The sequence below is a fragment of the Lepidochelys kempii genome, chromosome 17, assembly GCF_965140265.1.
Source record: "Lepidochelys kempii isolate rLepKem1 chromosome 17, rLepKem1.hap2, whole genome shotgun sequence".
Taxonomy (NCBI): Eukaryota; Metazoa; Chordata; order Testudines; family Cheloniidae; genus Lepidochelys; species Lepidochelys kempii.
Window position 1 is genome coordinate 3,107,968 of NC_133272.1, and position 23,827 is coordinate 3,131,794.

At 44.0% G+C, this 23,827-nt stretch overlaps 1 protein-coding gene across 8 annotated transcripts in view; it reads left to right on the forward strand.

Annotated features, from left to right (window-relative positions):
• SPECC1 (sperm antigen with calponin homology and coiled-coil domains 1) overlaps nucleotides 1-23,827 on the forward strand; it is a 171,952-nt gene that overhangs the window by 24,817 nt on the left and 123,308 nt on the right. For all 8 annotated transcript variants that reach the window (XR_012155359.1, XM_073315156.1, XM_073315159.1 and 5 more), the window contains exons 2-3: nucleotides 7,632-7,799; nucleotides 12,885-13,020. Coding sequence is in view for 7 of the 8 variants with exons in the window: in XM_073315156.1 (XP_073171257.1) it covers nucleotides 7,653-7,799; nucleotides 12,885-13,020 (283 nt within the window). In the remaining variant the exon portion in view is untranslated. The remainder of the gene's footprint in view (nucleotides 1-7,631; nucleotides 7,800-12,884; nucleotides 13,021-23,827) is intronic.

Sequence of the window (23,827 nt, forward strand, 5' to 3'; positions counted from 1 at the left end):
AAGGTTCATCCTCTGTCCCAGCGCCCAACAAGAACACTAAGAGCATTAGCGATGAGCTGTCATTGCACTGGACACATCACCAGTGTTTTTAAATTCATTAAACCCTGATGTGAGCTAAGCTTCATACAAGCAAAAACACAGCCAAAGTTTCCACTTGGAAAGATGACAGATGAGGGTTGCCCAGAGACAGCCAAGGGGATGCTAGAAACAAGGTAGGATAATAGAAATTATGGAAAAGGGGTTGGGGAAGATTTATATGATCAAATCTGTTCTTATGCAAGGACAGGCGACTGTTTCTGCAACAGAGGATGTAGCAGATGTACAGCTGATGCAGACTGAGCTGGAAGGGATTGGGGCTGTAGAGGGGCAGATAAAGATGAGGCTAGGAGAGTAACAGAAGGTTTTGGTTTTAATTACAAGATCAACAACTGCCGTATTGGACGGTCAATTTCTCTGCTTTATGACTCTGGCTTGATTCCTGGTATCAGTTAAGAAATCAAGATGAATCATATGAAAGCATCTGTCAAGTCTACAAATTGTGGTTTCAAGTGGGTTGTTATGAAAGACTGAAAAAATATTCTATGTTGCTGCATAGCTTCCTACACTCCAGTAGGGCATCCTTGACAATTTACTGAGCTTGCTGCATCTTTTTGTTCCAGTTGATGGCTCACCTGAGAATAATACAGTTTGAGTAGTATAGAGGGACAATATAGTATAGAGGGACAGCAATATAAACATGGCTCAAATGTTACATGCCAAACCTCCAACGACGTTCTTACCTTGATTTCAAGCCAGTGTTCTGTGTTGATTCTGGACCAGCCTGACTCCTTGGTGAAATAAATAAACTACAGGAAAATGGGACTAAGGGTCTGATCTAAACTCACCAAAGTCAGAGAACTCTTTCCTGCATGAATCCCACCTGAAAGTCAGGTACTAGTGGCCTCACTGTGAAATGCTGAGCATTCGCAGTTCCCAGTGAAGCTGCCGACTGGTGTATTATTCTGCAGATCTGGTAATTAACTTTCATAAGAGTTTGCTTTCCCAAAGGCACTTGAATGACCCTCGTTAAATTACCTGCCCTGCTGACTAATTATTGGTGCACAACGGCATGAGAGTTGAGACCTGGATACCCACAAATCCAGGGTTTGGTGTGTAAAGCATAAATCCCTCACATCAAAGTGACTTCTCCTTTAACCCTAAAAGCTCAGGTGTTCCTGTGTAATGTCTCTTCTTGAAGTGCGTAAATTATTTTATTAACTGATAAGTGTAGCTACCAGATCTTGGATTAGACATTTAAACTGCACAAATGTGGGGCATATCCTTCATTGTCCAATCAGCTTTCTCTTTTTATCTAGCCCATTGTGTAACTGGCCATAATCCCCAGTGGAATATATTTTCTAGAGCCTTGTTCTGCAGGACTGGCTGGCAGCTCACCCCTTTATTGGCAGTAGTATTTATGTCAGAAATATTAACATATGCTTTATATAAAGGAGGAAGGATGTTCTTATGCGTTAAAAGACAGGGCAGGGAGCTCAGACCTGGGTTTAATTCCTGGCTATCTGTGTGACCTTTCTCACTCTGTAAAGTGGGGATAGAAATTTTGCCCTCACAGAGTGAGTGCTGAGGGGTTTTATTGATATGGTTATATGACTCAGTCTATAAATATAGCTAGGTACCTTGACATACATTTCAGAATAAAATTCCAAGTATAATGGACTGTGTGTCCCACTGTAAAATAAATTCACACCAGCTAATTAAATAGCTCCTGCAGCAAAAACCAAAACCTTCCATGCCTCCCCGCTAATGCCTGGGAGAAAAGATGGGTGCTACAGCATGCCCTTAAAGAGGGCGAGAGGGATCGAATTCTGAGGGCCCTGTCCAGAGAATGCCCTATCAGGCCCTTCTTTCTGTTGATATCCAGGAAGTTTCAGCTGATCTCCTCTGCAGCTGGGTAGTGCAGGCAGAGATGCATCTCTGCTGACCAGGTCACCGACCATTGAGTTTTATATGTTAAAACCAACACTTTGAGTTCCACCCAGAAACGTACTGGCAGCCAGTGCACATCTCAGTGCACTGATGTAACCTGCTCCTGGCATGGAACTCCACATATTGCAGAATGCAGCTGCCCTCTCATTATCATCAGTTTCCAAATGTTCTCAAGGTGTAGTGCTACAGAGTACATTGCAGTAATCTAATGGTTGCTCTTCAGCCACCCCCTCTGGCCAAGGCAAAGAGAGGCATCAATGGGCTCTATAGAAAGCTGGGCTTCAGCCCTCCTCTCCTGAGTCACCATGTAATGTGGAGAAGGAGGCCAGAAACTGACTGATCCTCAGAGCTCTAACTATGGTTTATAGGGCCCGCTTCAGGGGAATGAACAGGAACTGTCCTCTGAAACAGGGGGTCACATGATGGGGGTGAAAGCCAGGGAGTTCGAGTATCATTGCATCTGCATTTGCTTGACTACATCTGTGTTGAGGCTGCTTTTCCTGCTGCCTTTTCTCTCCTTTTGCTCTCTGTGGACAGCCTAAAGATCAAACCACAATCTCTCTGAGGTCCTTTTGGAAGAAAATGCTGACATTTATTTACCATAAATAAACAGTAAATAAATTGTTTATTGAGGCATCTGAAGCCACAGGGAGCCATTACCTGTAGAGAGCTTATCTTCCCAGACACAGAAACACATGGCTTAGCTCCTTGTGCACAAATAGGTGTTGAACAAAATCTCCTCCGGTAAATTACTATTAATCATTTGCATGTATATAGTACTTTTCACCAGAGGAAATAAAAGGTGGATAAGTATTATTATCCAGGGAAATACACAGGGTGAGTGATTTGCCCAAAGTTATACAGCAAATCCCTGGCAGAGGTGAAACTAGAAGCCATGTTTTCTGACTGTCTCATGTTTTAACCTCTTAACCTACCTAGTTTCCTGTAAAAAGCTAGGCCTGCCTTGGTAGTACAATGAGATTGCAGTGTGCTGGCCTTTACATTGTAGATACTAGCTAAGGAGGGATGGTAAAAGTTGCCTTTAGTTCACATCTACCAACTCCTAGTTCTCCGCTTCTGACCCAAAGCCACATCAAAAAGGCAGACTCTGCCATTTAATGGTTGTATTGCTTTTTGACAAGCTGGTGACTTGGTTCAGTGTTTGGAACAGGAAGACACTGCAAAGTTTCAATTCCACCCTTCTGCCTGATCCTCTCAAGACAATACAGCCTTTCCCTAGTGTCAGTAGTTTATATTTAGGGACACTGAATCCCTCATCTTTTCTTTCTTGTTTTTCAGTACAATTTCAACCCCCTGTCTGTACTGTATAGAATTTCTTCTTTTATCTTCTCATATTTTAAAATGGTTTTTAAATGTGTTGTGACTCCTGATTATTTATCTATAACACAAATTCAGGATTTGGGGCTCCTGGATAATGGTTCCCCTTATTCTGGCTGTAACCTCTCACTCTTGATGGCCAAAGGGCCTTTGGTCAGGGAAGGCTGGCTAAATAGGTTTTTCTAAGGTATGTGCCAGCGCACAGACGCTAGTAGAAGATCTATGATTTAACAACTACCCTCCTCTCGATAATTATATTTAATTGTGTGTCACACCCTAGGTCTACCATTTTGAGGCCTAGGAGTGCCCAGATTTGCCACATTGCACTTCTGCTCTGCTGTAGGTTATGCATCTCACATTCAAGGAACATGCAATGTCTCAATTTATGTTTCCAAAGCTGGTATGTAAAACCTTTCTGGGGTCCTATTGCACCATTAATAGAGCCATCGCAGTACAGGCTGTCCTTGCCCATCCTGTTATCCCCTTTGGAGGGGGAGTACTAGCGGCAGTAACCTTTTCACATTAATATTCTGTTTCCTGAATGCTGACAGGTTGCAGCTACAGTGTGTACCTAATTCTAGTGACCTGCTTTGCCATTCATTGCAGGCAAATGAGCAGCATGGAATGGCTCATTATCTCCTTCAGGTTTCCCAGTGTTCCTGCTGTCCAAACTTTTCAGGGGAGCATTTTCACTCTGACTCAGAAGGTTGCTCTTGGAGGAAATGAAAGGCTGATGTTGACTCTTAAGAAAGGTTTCCTGCCCAGACCAGGGAACAGTGGGGCTTTTCTGTTCTGTTTTTTGGTAATTTGTTATTTTGGGCTGTTCTTCAAGCAGTTCCCTTAAAATCTCCAACTTGTGTCATGCAGGAGTGAAAGCAAATTAAGATGAGAAGGATGTGTGCAATGGGCTTTGCTCTTTCAAGTGAGTTTAAGGCTTGTGGAAGATGTTGGATTGACACCCAAGAGACTGAAATCCTCTTTACCCACAGCATAGGTTCAGGTTGGATAGGACAAGCTACACCTAGGCTGGGCCTTGCCAAGTATCTCTTGCCTGCTCTGGAGAAACAGTCAATGGGAACCTATTTAATTTTTGGCTTCTCTGTTAGCTGCTGCAAAGTATCCTGGTGGCTTTTGTGATGTGGAACTTTAGCCACTGAGCTGAAACAACCAGTCCATGTTGTATAGTCCACCAAACTGATATTGAATTGTTTCAAGTGTTGATTGCTATATGCTACTGACCTGGGTTGGATTTGAGCCTGTAACCTACAAGTGAAAGGCTCAGATCCCCTTCCCAATAATTTGGTGCCATCCAGTCCTTCATCTGTCCAAATGTTTATGTGCTTTACTCCTTTTGGGTCTAGTAACTGCAGTGTTCTAATGGTAATTTTGGTGCTGGCTCTGCAGAAAGAGGAACTTCAGAATTCCCCCATGCAAAAGCAGATGTTTCAATCAATTGCTGCACACACAGAAAGATTCCAAAATGTATTCTACAGCTGATGTGATCGAAACCTGGAACCTAACTTTACAGACTCCATTCGTGGTGCATAGGTAAACAAGTTCAGTCTATCCCTGCTCAAAGGCATAGTTATAGTTGACTAAGATCTCTGTGCATATGGAATCTGCTTGATGGATTATTCGCCTGCCGCTTCTATTGCACGTTCTTAGTGATAGTTCTGCACAGGCCTCTAGTTTCCTTCCTAAATCAAGAAGGGCCTCAGGATCACCATGACTAAATAATCTCTACTTGTGTGTTTTAGCTGCAGCTCAGAAACTCTAACTTCTTTAGAAATAGAGAAAGACGATAGCCCTGTTTCCCTCAACCCGCTCAGCGTTGATTGATAGTGCAATAATATCCGATTTTCCCCACACAGGGTCCCATCTAGACAGATTCTGAAATTTATCGACCACTGAAAAGTTGGAACAAAATGGACTCAATCCTTGGTTTCACTTGCTTGATGTGGTGAAAAGTTCATACAGCTGCAAAAGGAATGTCTTTTCAAGTCTATTTCCTTACATTCCTACATGTCCAATCTGGTTTAAGTCAAGTATCTAAACTGCGACTGGTTAGGAGGGAAGTTTAGAGGAACTGCCACTCAAATTGTAGTTGCTTTCACTGAGGCTTGCTCCAGCTCCTGCTTTTCTTCCTTCTGACATGGCTGTCCAAAGGACACAACACTCTCCAGGCACTTTTAAAATGTGCTCATTGACTCCAGATGGAATCCCCTCAAACCACATAGACCAGAGAGGAGCATCACAAGGCAGGGCGGAGGGTGCTGGGATAGAACCAGGAAGAAGTCCCAAGGCAACAGTTGGAAAAATGCATGTGCAGTTATGGCATCCACAAAACCTATGTTTGTATAAGTCTGGTAATCTCTTCAGCAAGGCTACTTGTATGTGCAATTGCCTGATTTGTATGTGTAAATGTGGGGTACCGTACATCCATATATTTTTTTAAAATGCCCATTAAATGCATATGAAACACTAAAATCCTGTTAATGGTACTCTGAAACCATGGGACTTAAGAATAGCATTTATTGTATTGCTTCATAGTTAAATATTCACTACTGCGTTAAAAAATGTCAGGTGTATGCAGCACAGTAATGGTCGTGGAATAAATAGATAATTTTCTCCTCCGCTGAAATCCGCTCTTGGGTGCTCACGGTATGTGTTGGAACTCCTGATGGAATTGGTGACTGCACAGAATTAAAAAGGGGAGTTGCTCAGTTGCTATTAGTAGCTGTGAGGTTAGAGCCGTGCAAAAAATTGATTTTTCCAACATCCGCAAGGAAAAGTCATGATGCTATAAGGAGGGGAATTATTGCTTGCTTTGCCCTAAAACAGCAGCAAAAGAGAGCCTAGAACACTCTTGCACCTGCATGCCCTTTAAATAGAACATCCCTAATACCTGGAAGGTGTCATTAGCACAGAATGTAATTAGGCCCTGAATAGATTTCTTCCCAGGGGTCCACACTCATTAACAAGAACACTTCACCAGAACAATGCACAAAGCAAATTGTGAGACCTGCAAAGTCCGAGTCCTTCTCACCGTGGCTCTTACTGGCTTAGCTAGGGGAGGCCACATTTTTGCTCATCTGGTAGAGCTGCTGCCTATGACCACAAGAGACTTGGTTTAGCCTCTTCTGTGATCAAATGCAGTAGTCCATCTCCCACACACCCTCCCAAGAGGAGCCTCTCTACTGGTCTCCTGTAGTTTCTGGACACCTGTTTGGCAAACACAACACAAACTGCCTGCACAAGAGTTGCATGCAACTACATCCTATTTGTTTTAGAAAACAAGACTGAAGACCAGAAGAAGAAGAAGAGAGCCATCTGTGATTTTTTTCCCCCAACAATGGCTAGCAGATTTATAAGACCCAAATGATGGTGCTGTTGCTAGTGCAAACTGGGGAATGGATGATGAAAAGTCAGGGACACAGATCTGCTCAAAGAGTCAAGCCAGCCATTTAGCTGGCAACAAACCACCAACTGAGGGAAATTGACAAAATGTGCTTGCTGGCACATCCAGGAAGAGAAATTCATTTCTGTTCTCCAAATCCTGGCAGGATTTGCTTCCTTCATAAGTTCGTATCTGGGAAATTCTAGACTGAATGCAGCTCCTTTTCTTTCTCTTTGCAGAGAAGTTAACTGTTACCTTTTTACTGTGTTTCTTTTATGGAAATACAATGGAACAATCATTTCATCACCGTAGCAACATCAACTACCACAGCTCTAGGCAGGTTTGATCAGTTAAAGAGACAGTATGGTTGATTTGTGGTACTGAGGGATTATCAAAAATAAATGAATAGTGGGAGGAAAGCTTGTGTGTGTGTCTCAGGATCCTGTTTTGAATATAATATATTTTAATGTAATCATAGTTCAAGAAGAAGATGCTGGATTGACAGTCTGACACTGAGTCCTCTCTTTATCCTCAGGACTGGTACAGGGCAAGAATTAGCAGTAATTCACCCCCAGATTATTCATGCATTGTGCTTCAACCCTGAGCTGGAGGCCCCGTTTTAGGATGAGAAGAGAGGTCGGTCTCTAAGGCTCATTCAGTCTTTGCCCTCTCCAAGGCTAACAAGAATGTAGTTTGTATGACATAGACACCAGTCTACTAGGTACTGAACTGAAAACCTGGCTACTATCTTATTTAACATAGAGCAGCCACTGAAGAGCCATTGGGTCACTACTGACCAATCGCTATATAATCTATTTCTGTGCACCCAGCACTGCAGTATCCATTCTCTCTTTGTATTCCAAATGCTTTAAAAACATTAATATCTGCTTTCCTTTCTGATATTCTGCAGACTGACTCCTCTGGAAAGAAAATGAAGAGTGCTGCCAGACCTTGGAGTGCAATGGCAAAGCAAGGGAACCATGGGATTGACCGAGGAAAATCTCTCCCCGCTGCTTCCTCAGGCATGAAGACCTCCAAATCCTCTACTTCACTTGCTTTTGAATCTCGACTTAGCAAGGTACTAACCAGTAAGCAGTGTGAAAGCATTCCAAACTGATGCCAAGCTATCACTCCAGCTAAGGCAGGGCATATCACCAAGTGTTCAGGGCTTTGGCACTGGGTGTGTATGTCTGGATCAGACTCTACTGTGTGCATACTGTATCACAGTGTCTGTATACATTTGACCAGATTGTATGTTTTGGGATAGTCATTCCAGATTTGTCTCTGTGTGTTGACTGGTTGGTTTGTGCTTGTAGAGTATGAGTGTTAGTGTGGTGGGGTTGAAGAAGGGAATTTGACCGTGTGTGGATGCGTGGGTGGTTTGGACTGGACTGTGGTGTGTATAGTGCATGCATTGGATATTGTGACAGGGAAAGGCCATATGACTATAGAAAAGTAGTGGGAGATAGATATATTAGCTCCAGGCTAAACAAATCCCTGGTACCAGGATAAGTTAAATGGCAGCTGCTCCAGGTCAATTAAGACACCTGGGGCCAATTAAGAACTTTCCAGAAGGCAGGGAGAATGCTAGGTTGATTGGAACACCTGAAGCCAATCAGGGACTGGCTGAAACTAGTTAAAAGCCTCCCAGTTGGTCAGGTGCATGTGGATGTCAGGAGCTGTGGGAGGAAGTTGCGCTGTTGGAGAGACTGAGCAGTACACACCATATGAGGCACAAGGAAGGAGGCCCTAAGGTAAGGGTGAAGTGGAACTTGAGGAAGTGGGAGCTGCTGTGGGGAAGTAGCCCAGGGAATTGTACGTGTCAGGCTTCTAAAAGGTCAGCTACCATAGCTGATACTATTAGGGTCCCTGGGCTGGAGCCCAGAGTAGAGGGAGGGCCCGGGCTCCCCTCTTTGCCTCCCCCCCAATTAATCACTGAGCCTGGGAGACAACAGAGACTGTGCAAGGGAGGATAGCTTCTCCTCACCTCCCTCGCTGGCTTATGATGAAAATGGCTCAGTAGACTGTGACCCTTGTTGAGAGAGAGAGAGAGCGAGAAGGGTTACGTGGAGGGTCACAGTGAGCCTCTGAGGCTAGCAAAATCTGCCAGGAAACGCGGACCCACGGAGACAAGGACAGAGCTTTGTCACAATATATTATGTGTGTTGTGAGTGAAGGATTAGTCTGCACAAAGTATGTGTGGATCAAATTGTACTCTGTGGATGGGTGGGTGTGAATTGGATTAGATTGGACAGGATTGCACTAAATTGGTAGAAGTGGAGGTTGATTTTAGGGTTTAGAATTTATTTTCCCAAAAAAGAGGTTTTGTTGTCATGTTTGTTTTTTTTTAAGGGTAGTGAGGTAATCTTGTGTCCTATAATCTGTGTTTTTTTCCCCCAGCCCCTTTGGAAAGGCAAGGTACATAGCAAAAGTATTGTTTGTGATAGAACATTTACAGTTTATGATACTCATCTTTTTATATATATTTTTAATAAGACCAGAAATACACATGAAAATAATTTTATTTTCCATTTTATTGAAAATTCCAAACCTAGCATAATGCTGCATCTGTGTTCTGGCAGACCCTGAACAAAGAGAGCAATATGGTCTAAGTATTAAAAAAAAGAAATAGGAATTTGGGAACTGAGACTGATTTTGTTTTCAACAATAAGGATTGATTAACAATACATAGTGTTCTACAGCGCGAATGTTCAAAGAGTCTTACAAACACTTATTAACCCTTGCTGCCTCCAGTGCAATGGGTCCATATATTATACCCACTTTACAGACTCCTACAACTCTAAGCATCTCAGAAGTGAGACACTTTCAGCCCAGGGCTCCAGCCAATCTTTTTCATGATAAGGTCCTTCCTTTAAGGTGTGGTGCTGTGCTGCCACTTCTGAGTGACTGTTGTAGAGGTATATGGGGGTAGGAAGGCAAGGGAACCTGATACGTTTAATTGTACATCTTTTAAAGAACATGGTGTTTTCTTTCTAGTTGCCTCAGTGATCTCTAAGCTGCTGAGCAACTACGGTACAAACAAAATATGATCAAAGGGAAAAGTTAGGGAGGGGCTGTGGAAAGACAGACTGGGCAGTGAGGTGCACTTGGCACTGTGAAAGGTGGTGAACTTGGTAAAAGATGCTTTAGAGAAACTGGATGGAGACTTCTCCAGAGGTCAGAAAGTCAGATTGTTCTGTCTTGCTCTGAGGAATGAACTGGCAAAATGCAAAACTTCTGAGGTCTGGTTTCCTGCAGTAGATCAACGCTTTGGCTATCAAAGCTCACGTGCTCCCAGAGTCTGGGAAACCACAGACTGAGTCAGATGAAGAGATTAAAGAGAGAAGAAAATTGGAGCTAAGAGAGATTTGATCTTGCTTAAAAAAAATTACAATTCAGGAACCCACTAACCATGGCATGTATTTGTAATATAATCTCCCTTCTCATCTCTTTTCTATCCACCAACATCTCGCTCTAGTCTAGAGAGATGCTACAACGCCTTTGATTTTTAAGACTCTTAAAAGGCTTCTCTCTCTTAGTCTGAGCTGTGGAAGTGCACAAAAAGGGAAAAGCAACTGGCGTGGGTTCTTAGATGGACTCCTCCTTATGCTGGTTTAAGCCAACATCATTTCAATGTTTTCCTTGTGAAGCATATGTGTTTTTGGTCTTTCAGATTTGCATGAATTTCCTGAATACGACTCTAGAATGAACTTGGATTACCAGGGGAAAAAAAATCAGTCTTGTTTTTTCAGGTGCAGTGAAGTTTACTGACTAAACTCTGGTGTTAGCAGCCCGTGTTAGATTTTGGAATATGAACATACATAGTGGTGAGCTGGCTAGTGGAAATTCAACCAATAAAAACTACAATCAAATATATGCTTGAATATCTCTTATATTTCTGTGTCTAGTGCCCTGTAGTAGGTCAGGTTGGCACCTTGCCGTGTGGCTGGAAGTCCTGGTTCAAATGTCACACCGGGACTTGGGGTCAACCCCAGTGCTGACACTGCAGTGCAGTCCTGGAAGAGGAGGTGCTGCGTCATTAGCAGCGCCAATCTCTGACACATTAAAGCAGGATCTTTTTTGTCAGCTTTGGGTGGGTTGTCCAATTGGAAGTCCTATGGACATAAATTTGCTGTCCTGCCTAACATTTCCTCTCTCAGAAAAAAGTTCATCTGTTACTGAATACAGTTTGTATACGGAATCACTGTACTAGTAGAGCCTTATTCATAAGTTTGTTTCATACTTTGGGAAACTTTAAAGTAGGAAAACTTTATTCTAGTGTATGTTTTTTGAATGCCTGAGCAAATATGATGCAGCAGCTCCACATATACCATTAGGTTTCAGGCTTGTAACTAGGTCACTTGTCCTGAGTTTGCAAACCCCTCCCACATCCTGCATGCTCAAAGGGCTTTCTTGAATGCCTGGGAGGGGACAAATCTGCAGTCACACTAGACGTGTCCCCTGAGGAGCAGCTGTAATTAGTTCAGTTTAGTGGGTCCTGAACTGCCTGAGCATCTTGGGTACCAATTATCTGCTTCTTCCTCTAAATAGTAGGTCCCCCTTCATGCTCTCTTAGCTATGCTTTTTACAGGACACCAAGGCTTCCAGTTCCTGTGCATCAAGCACACTTCCATTTAAGTACCTGCTTAGCTCACGCCTTGGGGCAGGTATCTTGTCTTCTTCCAAGTTTGTGAACCACATCAGTGGGGCTCGATGGATAATAATCTGGAGGTTTCTGCAGCTTCTTTGTCTAAACCTGAGAGCTGGTGCATTTCTGTGCTGTGAATGATTCCCTCTGGCGATCTGAAGAGCGAAATGCCCTCTCTTGGATACATTCTTCCGTTTTCACACTGAAAATCAAATCCTGCACCTCCCAGTAGTGATGCTAGCACCAGCACCTACCAAACTGTCCTGGATTAGCTTTGTTCACTGCTGTTCAGTAAATGAAGCCCCTGAAGGTCTAAACAACTGAAGTGATGCCAGACTTAAGATAAAGGATTTCCCTTTGGTAACTGTGATAGTAGACTCTGTGTTCTCTGCTCTTTCCTTTTGATGAAGCAGCCTGCAGTCCTCCGCTAAATGAGTTTGGGGTCTTGGCTCAGTCCCTAGTGGGCTCGTTGTTCATATCACAAAGGAGAGTTTATGATGCAGCTAACTTCATCAATTCTTGCTTGGCAGAGAGATGGGAATGAGCAGGCAGACTCTCCATTAGAAATGCCTGGCCCTCCCAGGTCAGCATATGAGGTCACTGCTGGAGCACAGTAGGGCCTTGTAAAATGGCCTCAGCTGAAACAGAAATAGAAAGCAACAGATCCTTCCAAGACCTAGTACCTTTTGTGGCATAGGGGTGCACTGAGATGCCAGTTATTTTATATTGTTCCTTGCCTGCTTTGTGCCTCAGTTTCCTCAGTTGCTTGTTTTCTTTATGTTCAGAAGCCTACACGTTTCAACAAGTGCAACTCCAACCAGAACTTGGGGAGAAGTCTCCAGTGCAGCGACTGATGATCAGGAGCTTTTGAATGGGACTCTGGGGATTTTTCACCCCATCCCCTCAGTCATTGCTTATTTAGTTCTCCCTCCCTCACCCCCCACTATAGGCTGCATCATCAAACCTACATTGCCTCTTGGTCCACCTCACTGAAAGGCAGGAATTAATACAAAAATGCTTTTTCCCACCATGGCAGGCTGTTGAATTTGGTACCAATAATCCTACCTAGTAGATAAATTTCAAGTACATGCATGAATGCACTGAGCCTGCTGCCCCAGAGGAATAGGGAGTAGCCAGTGGTTTCCATTAGGCCTGGTATCTGAGTCAAATTTAATCAGTCTCATTTCTTTCTCAGCCTGCAGGATGTTGTCCTGGGTCTTGGTCCAAAGGAAAATATGTCCTTGCATTGCAGTGACCTCCTTGGTGCCAAGCTGGGAAAATCCCTCTAATGTATGGGAGAAGGATATTCCCCTCTTCTGAATATTCACAAATGACTCCAGATTGCTGTTCCAAAAGCAATATTTCTATGGGTTTCCTTTTCCAGAAATACTCCCTTCTCCAAGTGTGTCACCACTTTTTTCTTTCAACTTGTATGTCTGTAAAATCATCTAGCTCATGGGCATACCAGATCTCTCATTCTTCTGGTTTCTCACAAGATCTCTCTCTTTCTTGTAGCTAAAAAGAGCTAGCAGCGATGACATGTTAACAAAGCCAGGGGTGACAGCAGCTTCCGGGGTCTCCAGACTGAAGAAGACCATTACAACAGGAGCAATTTCTGAGCTTGCTGAGAATCGACTGAAGTCCAGCACAGGTAAGAGTAAACTGGATGGTGGATCAATTTCGCTCAGTTTACCAAGTTCCCAGTTGAGTCTCTCATATGATCATCTCAGTATTGCAGTGAGTCCTTTCCCACTATAATATTAATGTTGGGGATCACACTGGCAGAGAGCTTTCTGTGCCTCACAGACATACCTTTGAATATAGCCTACACACCTTAAAGTCCATGTTCCACCACAATGTCGGAGTGGAGCAAAGCTATCAGTTTTCCCAAGTTTGATCCAGGCAGAAGTTTTGCCTTTTCTGCCAATGACCATATTTTATCATGACAAACAATGGTGAATTTCTACTCCTGGAGAAAATAGCAAGTTTTCCCACATTTGACACTAGACAAAATTTTGTCATTTTCACAGGGTGATAAAAAATCAACTTTGCCTTTTGTGGAAAAAGGAGAAAAAAAACCTTTTGGGTAAACTATAAAATGAGCAGAATCATGTTTTTTTCCCAGTCCTCATGCGCTTTTACTGCTGGATCAGCTGGACCCTGCCTTTGATTTTAATTCAATATGTTAGCTATTTTATTGAATTAATTTTCAGTCCATATACTTGTCATAATGGGTAACTTAACAGTGTCATAACAGTCCTGAAAATGCTGGTAATCCTATTAAATGTGTTGCTTGGCTGTTTAGCATACACAATATTGTCTTCATGTCCAGATTATTGTATTTAGGATTCATTGTGCCTTGTTTTTCAATATTGATTGCAGTAAATAACATGGGTTAATAACGTTCATCTGTATATTTCAGGAGTGAAAGTGTTTTTTGTGAATTAAACAAAAGTCTTCAGAAGCATTGCAGAAATGTTAATTGAATTGCTATGCCCAAAGCTTGTGCGTTTTGTCATTCTCAATTCAGATGTAATGGTCCTGAACTGTAGGAGCTTCACATATTGGCCAGTTACAAAGAAGAGTCACTAGGTGGCACTAGTAGTTGGTGCTAAGACATAGTGAGACCTTTCTCTCATCAGTGCTTCCTGAGGGGATGGGGCTATTCCATGCTACTGTTGAAACCCAGCGGGGTCCTCCAGAAAGAATCCTAGTCATCGCAAAAGGGAAACGTCTCATTGTCCCAGACCAGACATACACAGCATTATAGCCAAGCCCAGTCCAATGCCTAATAATGAAATAAATTTAGGAGTCCTCAAACTTTTTCTGAGAGTGGATCACATCTTAATAGAGACAGATTGTGTCTCTCAGAGGTCTCCTCTCCTCTTGCAATTGTGCAGACCCACGTCCACTCACACAGCAGAGGCAGCAAGAGGCTGAGTTTAAAAAAGAAGTCTCCAAGCAGGGTGGTGAGGTGGCACGTTGACCTAGTGGCCTCCTGTGGAGCTTGTCCCCAATGCGTTTTCATGGGGAGCTCTGCCCCTCAGCTCCTTCCCATTGCTTTCAGCTCTGCACCAGTTTCCAAAGGCAGCCAGCCACGCCATCTGCATACCAAGTACTCTGTGCAAACACTCAGCTTTCCCTGGTGAGCTCAGCAAACATGCTTTTGTCTGCTCTCTGGTGGCATTTCAGAGAGAATGCAAGACCTTATTAAATTTGGCCGTGACCTCACTATTTATCATGGCCTCTGCAGGGTTTGCTAGCGTTCAGGCAGTGGGCAGAGCAATGTTGCTAACCAATGAGGGATAAAATCTTTATGGAAATTTTTATTCCCTTCAACTGAGTGGTGCATAATGTAACATTGTAAAGGCATCATAATAACCCAAACACAGATCCTATTCTTCAGTGAAGCAGAGCCAAGACACTAGAATTTACTGGAGGCTTGTCACTCGCATTTCTTGAAGGCATTCAGGTTTCCGCAGCCAACAGAGTCACGCTGGCCAAAGATTCTTCGGGGGCAGTGAGAGGAGGAAGAGAACATACCCAGATACTGCCAGGGCAGCATCACTGTAGGGATCCCAGAATGGAATACATATGTCAGATATAAAAGCAGAGGCTCTGTACTGGAGAACTCATCCCCCAGGCCTATAAAACAGGGAGGAAGGGAGATTAGGATATATGACTCTTTAAAAAAATATAAAATAATGTATTGATTTGGTTCCTAGTGACCAGATGAAATTTGAATATTGTTCTTCCACCTTAGAACTGGTAGCTAACTGAGCATTCAGCTTTGCTTCAGCACGCATTTAATTCTGAAGGAGAACATCCACGCTGAGCAACATCAACACAAGTTTGAGAATGTGCATCTGTGGCTTTGTAATACGCAGATAATCAGTAGTCATTTAAATCTTAAATTCATAAAGTCCCCTTTAATGCGGAGAGTAGACCCAGGTGCTTTACATATTGTGTGTGCATGGACACACCAGATCCTGCAGCCTTTAATCAGGGGAGTAGTTGGGAGGGTTTTGAGGGGGTATCTGGGCTCATTGTTATGGCTTCCTCTTTTTCTGATTGTACCTTGAGAATGTTTTGCTCAGGCATTGGAAGGTTTTGATGGCAACAGGTGAGTTTTCAGTGGGTGCACTCTCTCACACCCCTATATATAATATAATAAAAGCAGGAAGGAAGATATAACGCTGAATGCTCTCATTCCATAGGCATGCTAAGAACAGATACCGAAGGTGAAATGATAATACAGTATGTCCTCACCTACAGAAAGATTACAACCAGAAGTGACAGAGGTCACTGAGTGCCCCTTGGGAAATCGCCTGTGTTGAGAGAAAGAGACTTTAGAAAAGGTTTAACAGAGAGAAGTGAAGCTGCAGCAAGTGCAGTAGCTGGGACCCCACTGAAGCAGTAACTCCAAGGTGTCCTTAGCAGTGGACAGGGCTAAGCTGCAATAGTAGCTTGAATGCAGAATCAAGATAGGGAGCATACTTGCCTGGCTGGGAAATGTAAAACTTTATTTTGGGAGATCCGGGTGGCTATTGTGTCGCTGACGCTAGCTTAGAATTCTTTGTGCCTCTTTCCTTTTGGCCTCTCTGTCTGACCAGAGGCCTCTGGTTTTGACATTCAGCTTTCTTCTCACTATACCTTTGCCCGCATTTGTGATCTGCATGGGAGCATGTGTTTCTGCAGCTGCCAACAGAGGACCCAAAGGTCTGATGCTCGTGCTCACTTTCTGGATGTTTCTCCTGGGCAGGAATTGTGGTGTTGGCCTCCCATGTCTCAGGATTCCAAACTCTCTTGTGTGCTGAATGCAGACCCACACCATGCCATACAAACAGTATGAGACCTCACTCCACTCCCCTTCCTACTCCCTCTGCAAGTCTAGCACTGCCCTCTCCTGTCCCACCTCATTCAGTGTTAGCCCATTCTTGGTGTGAGAGAACCCACTCTTCTCCACAGCTTCTGCACTCAGGAGCAGCCTTTGTATCTCTCTGCCTCTTCAGCTCTACACCACCTTCTTCCAGGTCTCAACTGAATCATCATTTCTTTTCTGCATTACTTATGCCTGTTCCTTTCGCTCTTCCTTTTGTTCTTATTTGAGTCAGTAGTTGGGTTACTTATCTATAATGCAGTTTTATCTGAAGGACACTATGCAAACTCAGATTGTACATTGTGGTGTGTCTGTAACATTATTGCTGTGCTATAATTTAAAAGAAACAAATTATTGAAACCAAAAATGCCTAGGTTGCATACTCCTTTCAGCATAACCCTCCCGCATTTGTTTTGGTGACCTTGAGCAATAGTGTGTGTTCCCAATGTCGCAGATAATAATAAATAATTGACACCACTCTTGCCTGTCTAAACGCAGTCCGTGGTGTGTCGGCTGTCCCTCATGGAGTTTAAGCCATGCACACCATTCTTTTTATGCTGACATAGACTACCCTGTCTACCTCCTTAGAAGCTAATGCAGTAAATCAGAGGCAGCTTAAAGGAAGACCGGGCCAACCCCCTCTCTCCCCCTGGCAAGTGGAGTCTGAGCGAATGGAACTGGAGACAGATCCCAAGCTAGAATTCCTGTTTTGTGATGTTTGGCTACATACACTCCTGGCTGTTTTGAAAGTGTATGTAAAATGAAATGACACATACAGGGAGAGATGCCTTGGATGTAGATTCCTGTTCCACTGGGTTATTTCTTGCCGTGGGGAGCCCTGAATTAGAGACTTTAAGTTTAAAAAAAAAAAGGCCAGATTTCTAAAGCTCTTACAGCTGTTGATCAGAATGTTTTTTTGTAACAAAAGGAGCTGGAGGAGAATGGGGGAGGGTCTTTGGAAATGCCTGTGTAATGTTTGCATCTACCAAGCTAAGCAGTAAATAAATTGGTTGAAAAGGTGTAACTATAAAGGTGTATACCCAAGCTGGTAAATTTTGGGGTCCTTGGATCTCAGGGTTACAGGAAGGTCAGCCTTTCCCAAACAATGAAGTTTTTTAGGTTTACAAATGAAACTAAATATTAACTGACATTATACCCCACATTCTTCATAGAAATATGGTTATGATATGAATATGGCATAACTAAGATATACTTCATGCAAAATGGCTCATGTTAGATATCATTAGAACGGTTATGGTTTGCTGAGTGTGATTATCCAATTTGTATACATGTATCATTTCTGTATCTAAAGTTAGGAATGTGCGCTATGTAACCATTACAACTAGGTGTGTATCTGGGGACACCCATCAGACAACAGGCCATCAGCCTTGATGGGCCGTTAAGAAGAAACAAGACTGTGAAGGTTTCAGAGTAGCAGCCGTGTTAGTCTGTATCCACAAAAAGAAAAGGAGTACTTGTGGCACCTTAGAGACTAACAAATTTATTTGAGCATAAGCTTTCGTGAGCTACAGCTCACTTCATCGGATGAAGATACTAATCTCTCTCCTTCCTGAGAGTCGTCCTGGGAGGTATCTGTGATGCTACTAGGGGCATGTCTTCACTACCAACGTTACGTGGCTGTGTAGTCATGGCATCAGCGCTCTTCCAGCGCTATTAAAAAAAAATACTTCCACAAGGGGAATAGCTCCTAGTGCTGGTGCACTGTCTACACTGCCATGTTACAGCGCTCCGGGGTGTGTTTTTTCACACCCCTGAGCGAGAAAGTTGCAGCGCTGTAAAGTGGCAGTGTAGACAAGGCCTTAGTCAGGTGGTCCTGTCACCTGATACTAAGCACTATCTTGGACTTCTAGTAATTTTCCACTAAGAAGAGGGAGAGATCAAGTTTGGGAAACAAAAGATTCCTGCCTTATGTAAATAGTATTTAAAACTGGAGAGGAAGGCAAACAGGACTCTCCTCCATTGCCTACCTAAGAAGAAAGACTGCTGAAAGTACCTGCAGGGACAAAGGAACTGGCCTGAGGAGGAAGGCAGGGGTGAGTCCAGCCTGAGACAGGGGTACAGACTGTAAGAAGAAATAACTGGAACTCTAAGCTACAGAAACTCTGCAACTTGCCTAAAATAACATTTAGGGGGAGAAATTACTTCTCAAAAATAGTCTCTTTAAGATCTTAAACTTAGTATGTGTGTTTTCTTTTATTTGCTCATTAATCTGCCTTGTTCTATTTGCTATCCCTTATTATCACTTAAAATCTGCCTTTTATAGTTAATAAATTTGTTTTGTTTATTAAACCCAGTTTGTGCAGTCTGGGGGGAGGGGGCAAGAAGCTCTGTATATCTCTCTTCACATTGAGGGAGAGGGCAAATTTTTATGAGCTTGCACTGTGCAGATCTTTCTATGCAGCGCAAGACAATATACCTTTGGGTCTACACGCCAAGGGAGGTGGGCACCTGAGTGCTGGGGCAAGTCCCTTAAGCTGAGCCTTCCCAGAGCTGATCTCGGAGTCTGTGTCTTTCTGCAGCTGGGTGTGGCCCTGCATGTGTGTGTGTGCTAGAGGAGCCTTAAGAGCCTGGCTCAGCAAGACAGGGTAAAGGGGGCCCAGCTGGCGGAACAGGCAGGCTCAGTGGTATTCCAGTACATCAGGGATGTACTTAAAGGGGGGACAACACGTTATAATAACCTTGAACTCCGCTACCGCCCATCAGAAGATATCAAAGCGTGTTACATACTAAGGCCATGTCTATACTTACAAGCTTACCGCGACACAGCTGTACTGATAACTGTGCTGCTGTAAGAATGCTTGTGTAGCCGTGTTATGCTGATGGGAGAGAGCTCTCCCGTCAACATAATAAAACCAGCTCAACAAACAGCAGTAACTATGTTGGTGGTAGAGCATCACCCTCCAACACAGCACTGTGAACGTGTATGCCAGCAAAACTTATGTCACCCTGGGTGAGGGGGTGTTACATCCCTGAGTTACAAAATTTTGTCTGACATAAGTGCTAGTGTAGACATGGCCTAAGTCATTTACTTACCTTGAAGGAGTGTCACATATTGGCCTCACTGTACAAATGGAGAAACTGAGGCACAGAAGGTGCTGTGACTTGCCCAAGGTTACACAGCAAATCAGTGGAAATCTTGGCTCTGTTCCCTATAGTTTTCTGCAGAATCCCAGTTTATAAACTTTCTGGATTCCACTTGTAAATTCTCCAAAGGACTGTTAAGTTTAATCTCTCTGCTTTACTTCCCTCCCCCTGCATTTCCAGCAGCAGCAGCAGCTATTACCTGGGAGGTTCATCAACTGAAACACTCATCTTTCCAAATGTCATCTTGTGTGCATTTGTTTTTGTGCTGAGTGAGAGAAGCCAGATGAAAATAGGGAGTGTGACTGGGCTGGGCATGTGCAGAGCTGAGCTGAAAGCTCTGGGCAGGATGGAGAGATGATACTCGTTGATATCAAGTTCTGTCAGCTGCAGTACTCCGCATCAATTAATCTCCTAATGTAAATAGCAGGGCGGGTTTGTTTATTTTGCTAGGCTGCTTTGTTGGCTCATTTGTTTGCTCATGGGTGAAGCCTGAACCTCTAAAGAGCTATTCACCTCACCTAAAAAAACCACATCTGTTTTTCAGTAGAACTCTTTGCCTCCCCACTAAAGGTTTGTCTGAGTTTGAGATCCACAAGATGATTTTAGCTGTTGCTACTATCTCATGTTTTATAGAGATTCTGAGCACTTTACCAACTATAGCTGGTGTAGGCAAACTACAGCCCATGGGCCACAGCTGGCTGGCCAGCCGATTTAATCTGGCCCTCGAGGTCCCGCAGGGGAGCAGGGTCTGGGGCTTGTCTCGCTCCCACGCTCCAGCCAGGGAGCAGTGTTGGGGGCTGCTCCGTGCACGCATGGTGCGGCTCCTGGAAGCAGCAGTATGTCCTCCCTCTAGCTCCTACACATAGGGGCAGCCAGGGGGCTCCACACACTGCCCCCGCCCCAAGCGCCACCCCCGCAGCTCCCATGGGCTGGGAACTGTGGCCAATGGGAGCTGCAACGGTGGCACCTGTGGACAGGGCACCGTGCAGAGCCGCCTGAGAACAGCTCCGTATAGAGCCGGAGGGGGGACGTGGCCGCTGCTTCTGGGAGTTGCTTGAGGTAAGTGCCACCCAGAGCCTGCACCCTGAGCCCCTCCCGAACCCCAACCCCCTGCCCCAGCTCTGATCCCCCTCCCACCCTCTGAACCCCTCGATCCTAGCCCAGTGCACCCTTCTGAACCCCAAACTCCTCAGCCCCACCCCAGAGCCTGCACCCCCAGCCAGAGCCCACACAATCCTGTGCCCCAAACCCTTGCCCCAGCCCGGAGCCCCATCCCACACTCCAAACCCTTTGGTCCCAGCCTGGGGCACCCTCCTACACCCCAAAACCCTCATCCCCAGCCCCACCCCAGAGCCCTTGCTCCCCCCTGCACCCCAACCTCATGTCCCAGCCCGGAGCCCCCGCCTGCACCTTGAACTCCTCATTTCTGGCCCCACCCCAGAGCCTTTACCCCCTTCTGCACACCAACCCCAATTTCATGAGCATTCATGGCCTGCCATATAATTTCCATACCCAGATGTGGCCCTTGGGCCAAAAAGTTTGCTCACCCCTGAACTACAGGCTCAGTTATGGCTCTAAAACTTGAGCCATGCTGTGGAGGAGGAGAAGCAGTGGTGGTAGGAAGGGTGTTGTGCCAGTGAAGGCCAGGGGAAGCCCAGGGGGCACCAGGAACACTGGGAAGTGAGGGTTGCCCTCACCAGTACAGAACAGGTGTAGCAGCATCTACCCCTCCCCGTTTGCCATCAGGGTGTTTAGGCAGCAGCAACATTTATGACTCCTGCATGCATGGGAGTGTTTGGGGGAGGACTGCCCAGTCCCCTCTTCTCTCCTCCACCACTGCTAATGCCTCTACGTGGTGGCAGCCATATTTTGACCCTATAATAAATAGATAGGAATATCTTCTGCTAGGAAAAATTTCAGGTGAGCATAGATGGCCCTCAGTAAGGGAAATAGGAAATCCCAAAGACTTCTCTCTCCTATCTACCTAGCTCCCAGAGACTAAAATATACCTGCATGGAGACAAACCCATCTGGCTCATCTTTACCCTACAGGCTTCAGAATGTCTTTCTGAACCAGCCCTTTCATCTCCAATGAGATACTACCCCAGGAGCTTGCTGGAATCTATGCTCTCTTTGATCAGAAACCTTTTGGCTATTTGTTTTTATTCCTTAAACCAAAGAAGCAATAATAAGCACACTTTCTCAGTGAAGGCAACAGAACAAGTGCATTGCTGTCTGTGCCTGCCTGCTGTGTTGATTAACTGTAATGACCAGAGCCTGCACCAACATAGAGATATCTTTAAGGCAAACGCTAAGGAAATTAAGAGTTTAAATTATCCTTCATATGTCCGGCATCCCACTAAAATGAATACAACCCACAGGTCACTTGGGCAGAAGTATCAATGTCAGGATGCTACATTGTTAGCATAGTAAACGAAGCTGCATAATAAATGATGTTTAAATGACCTCACTCTTTTAAGAGGTAATTGATACAGATGTACACCAGACAGGGTTGTTTGGAAGCTGAAGGCTTTATGCTTCCATCCCACACCACTGTCAAGTTTTTGTCTTTTTCTTTTCTTTAGACACCCTTCATTGTGTTTTAACGAAAGTTAGTGTAGCCAGTGATGGCCAAAGTAGGGCCCAGGGCCAAATGCAACCCACAGAGTTCTACAGCATGGCCTGCAGCCACTCTTCTATTCAATGTGTTGACTGACTCCCAGCATGCAACTGCCCATTTTGGCCTGAGCAGGCATTATTGATTATGAGAGACTGCAATTTGATCCTTTTTGTGCAAATTTAGTATACCCCTCAGCTTCCTGCCAAGTTGGCAGAGTTGCCTTCCAGTTGAATAAATATTTGGTGCCCACACACAGTTTCATTGACCCTATTTAGGAAGGACAATCCTTTTTTAACCAAACGTTTATCATTACTCCAGTAGTCCCTCCCAAGGGCTCTCTGAGTTCCCTAGTTTCCACTGAAGTTAAGACATGTGTCCCAATATTTTTGGTGTTGTAATGATGCTCGCTCTGTAATGTGGTAATACCCTGGTAAATAGAAAGATGTGATAACTATATTTGTGTATCATGTCTCTTTAAACAAAAGTGAACTCTTGTAATGATTGTTTGGGTTTTTATGTTTACATGGCAGGGATTTATAAACTTGTTAAAACTTGCTAAATAAATAACTAGGACACACCTTTTTTTTTTAACTGGTTTTCCTCCCAGATGTCACTGCTTAGAGCTTTTCTGTGTTGGCAGTGCTGGTCTTTAGAAGAGGTGGAGCCTGGCTCTATGAGGGTGACCTAGGTCTCTTCCCTTACTTTCCCTAGTGCTATGGGAAAGGATATTAGGTTTGACATGGGCTATCCCCTGGGAAACCCAGACCAGAAGGGCTCACTGAGGATTAGCATTAGAGAGGAATCGCACACCATTGTCTGATGGTTTGTCGCATTTCCTCTGTTAATCCACTGAGGCATCTCTCTTTCCTTTCAGAAACAAGAGTACTCAAGACTTGAGGTTCCCAGAGGTCTATGTCTGTGTCACCCAGTGTGTTGTTTCATGACATAGAGTGACTGTGTGCTAATGTAAACCTGGGCTGGACTAGAATCCTTCTTTCAATGGTCAGATGCTTCAAAACAGGGGTTTTTTTATTTTTATTTTTTAAATAAATGGCTTTAAAAACTCCTTGACAAATCTAGCTGGCAATTAAATTTTCCAGAAAATGCTAATGGGCCCCAATTAGAGCTGAAAAAAGGAAAGTGATTCTGTTTGAAGGGCTGTTTGAGCTTAGGGTCCTTTTACCCACCATACATCAAGTTTTGATAGTGTCTGTTTCTTGTGATCTGTCACATCAAAGGCTGCTCTGAGTCTGCAGCAGGGTTGATGCACCTTGAATTAAGTCAAATTGCCGTCTTTTTTTTCCTGTAAAAGGTACAGATTGTGGCATGTGAGAGAAACTAATGACATTGGTACGTGCTGTTATATGACAAGACCTCACTAGAAACCAAATGATTGATCCCATTTGGCATTTCCCTGGGACAGTAAATATGCTGGAAAGCTTCATCTGGAAATGTAGCTGGATTCTGCCATCTGCCACAGATGCAATCAGTGGCTCCAATACCATTGCAGTCTTTCCTGGAGAAAAAGAGGCTCTAGCTCTAGAAACAGAATACCAAGGAAAAATCAAAAATCCCTTTGGAGCTTTCAAGGTAGAAAATCCCTAAATAACTTGAACATGTACAGGCACCCATAGCTCCACTCCCTGACTCACAAGCATATGCTAATATATAGGCACATATATATATATATATCTGCATGCTCATATTGACACACACTGATGAAGACAAAGTATTATTATAAGGATCAGCTTTATGTTTTCACCTCTAATTTTCTAGGCATGATTTAATCTAATTGCCAAGGCCAAACATTTCAAAAGGTGGGGGCCCAGATGTTTAGGTGCCCAACTTTAAGCAT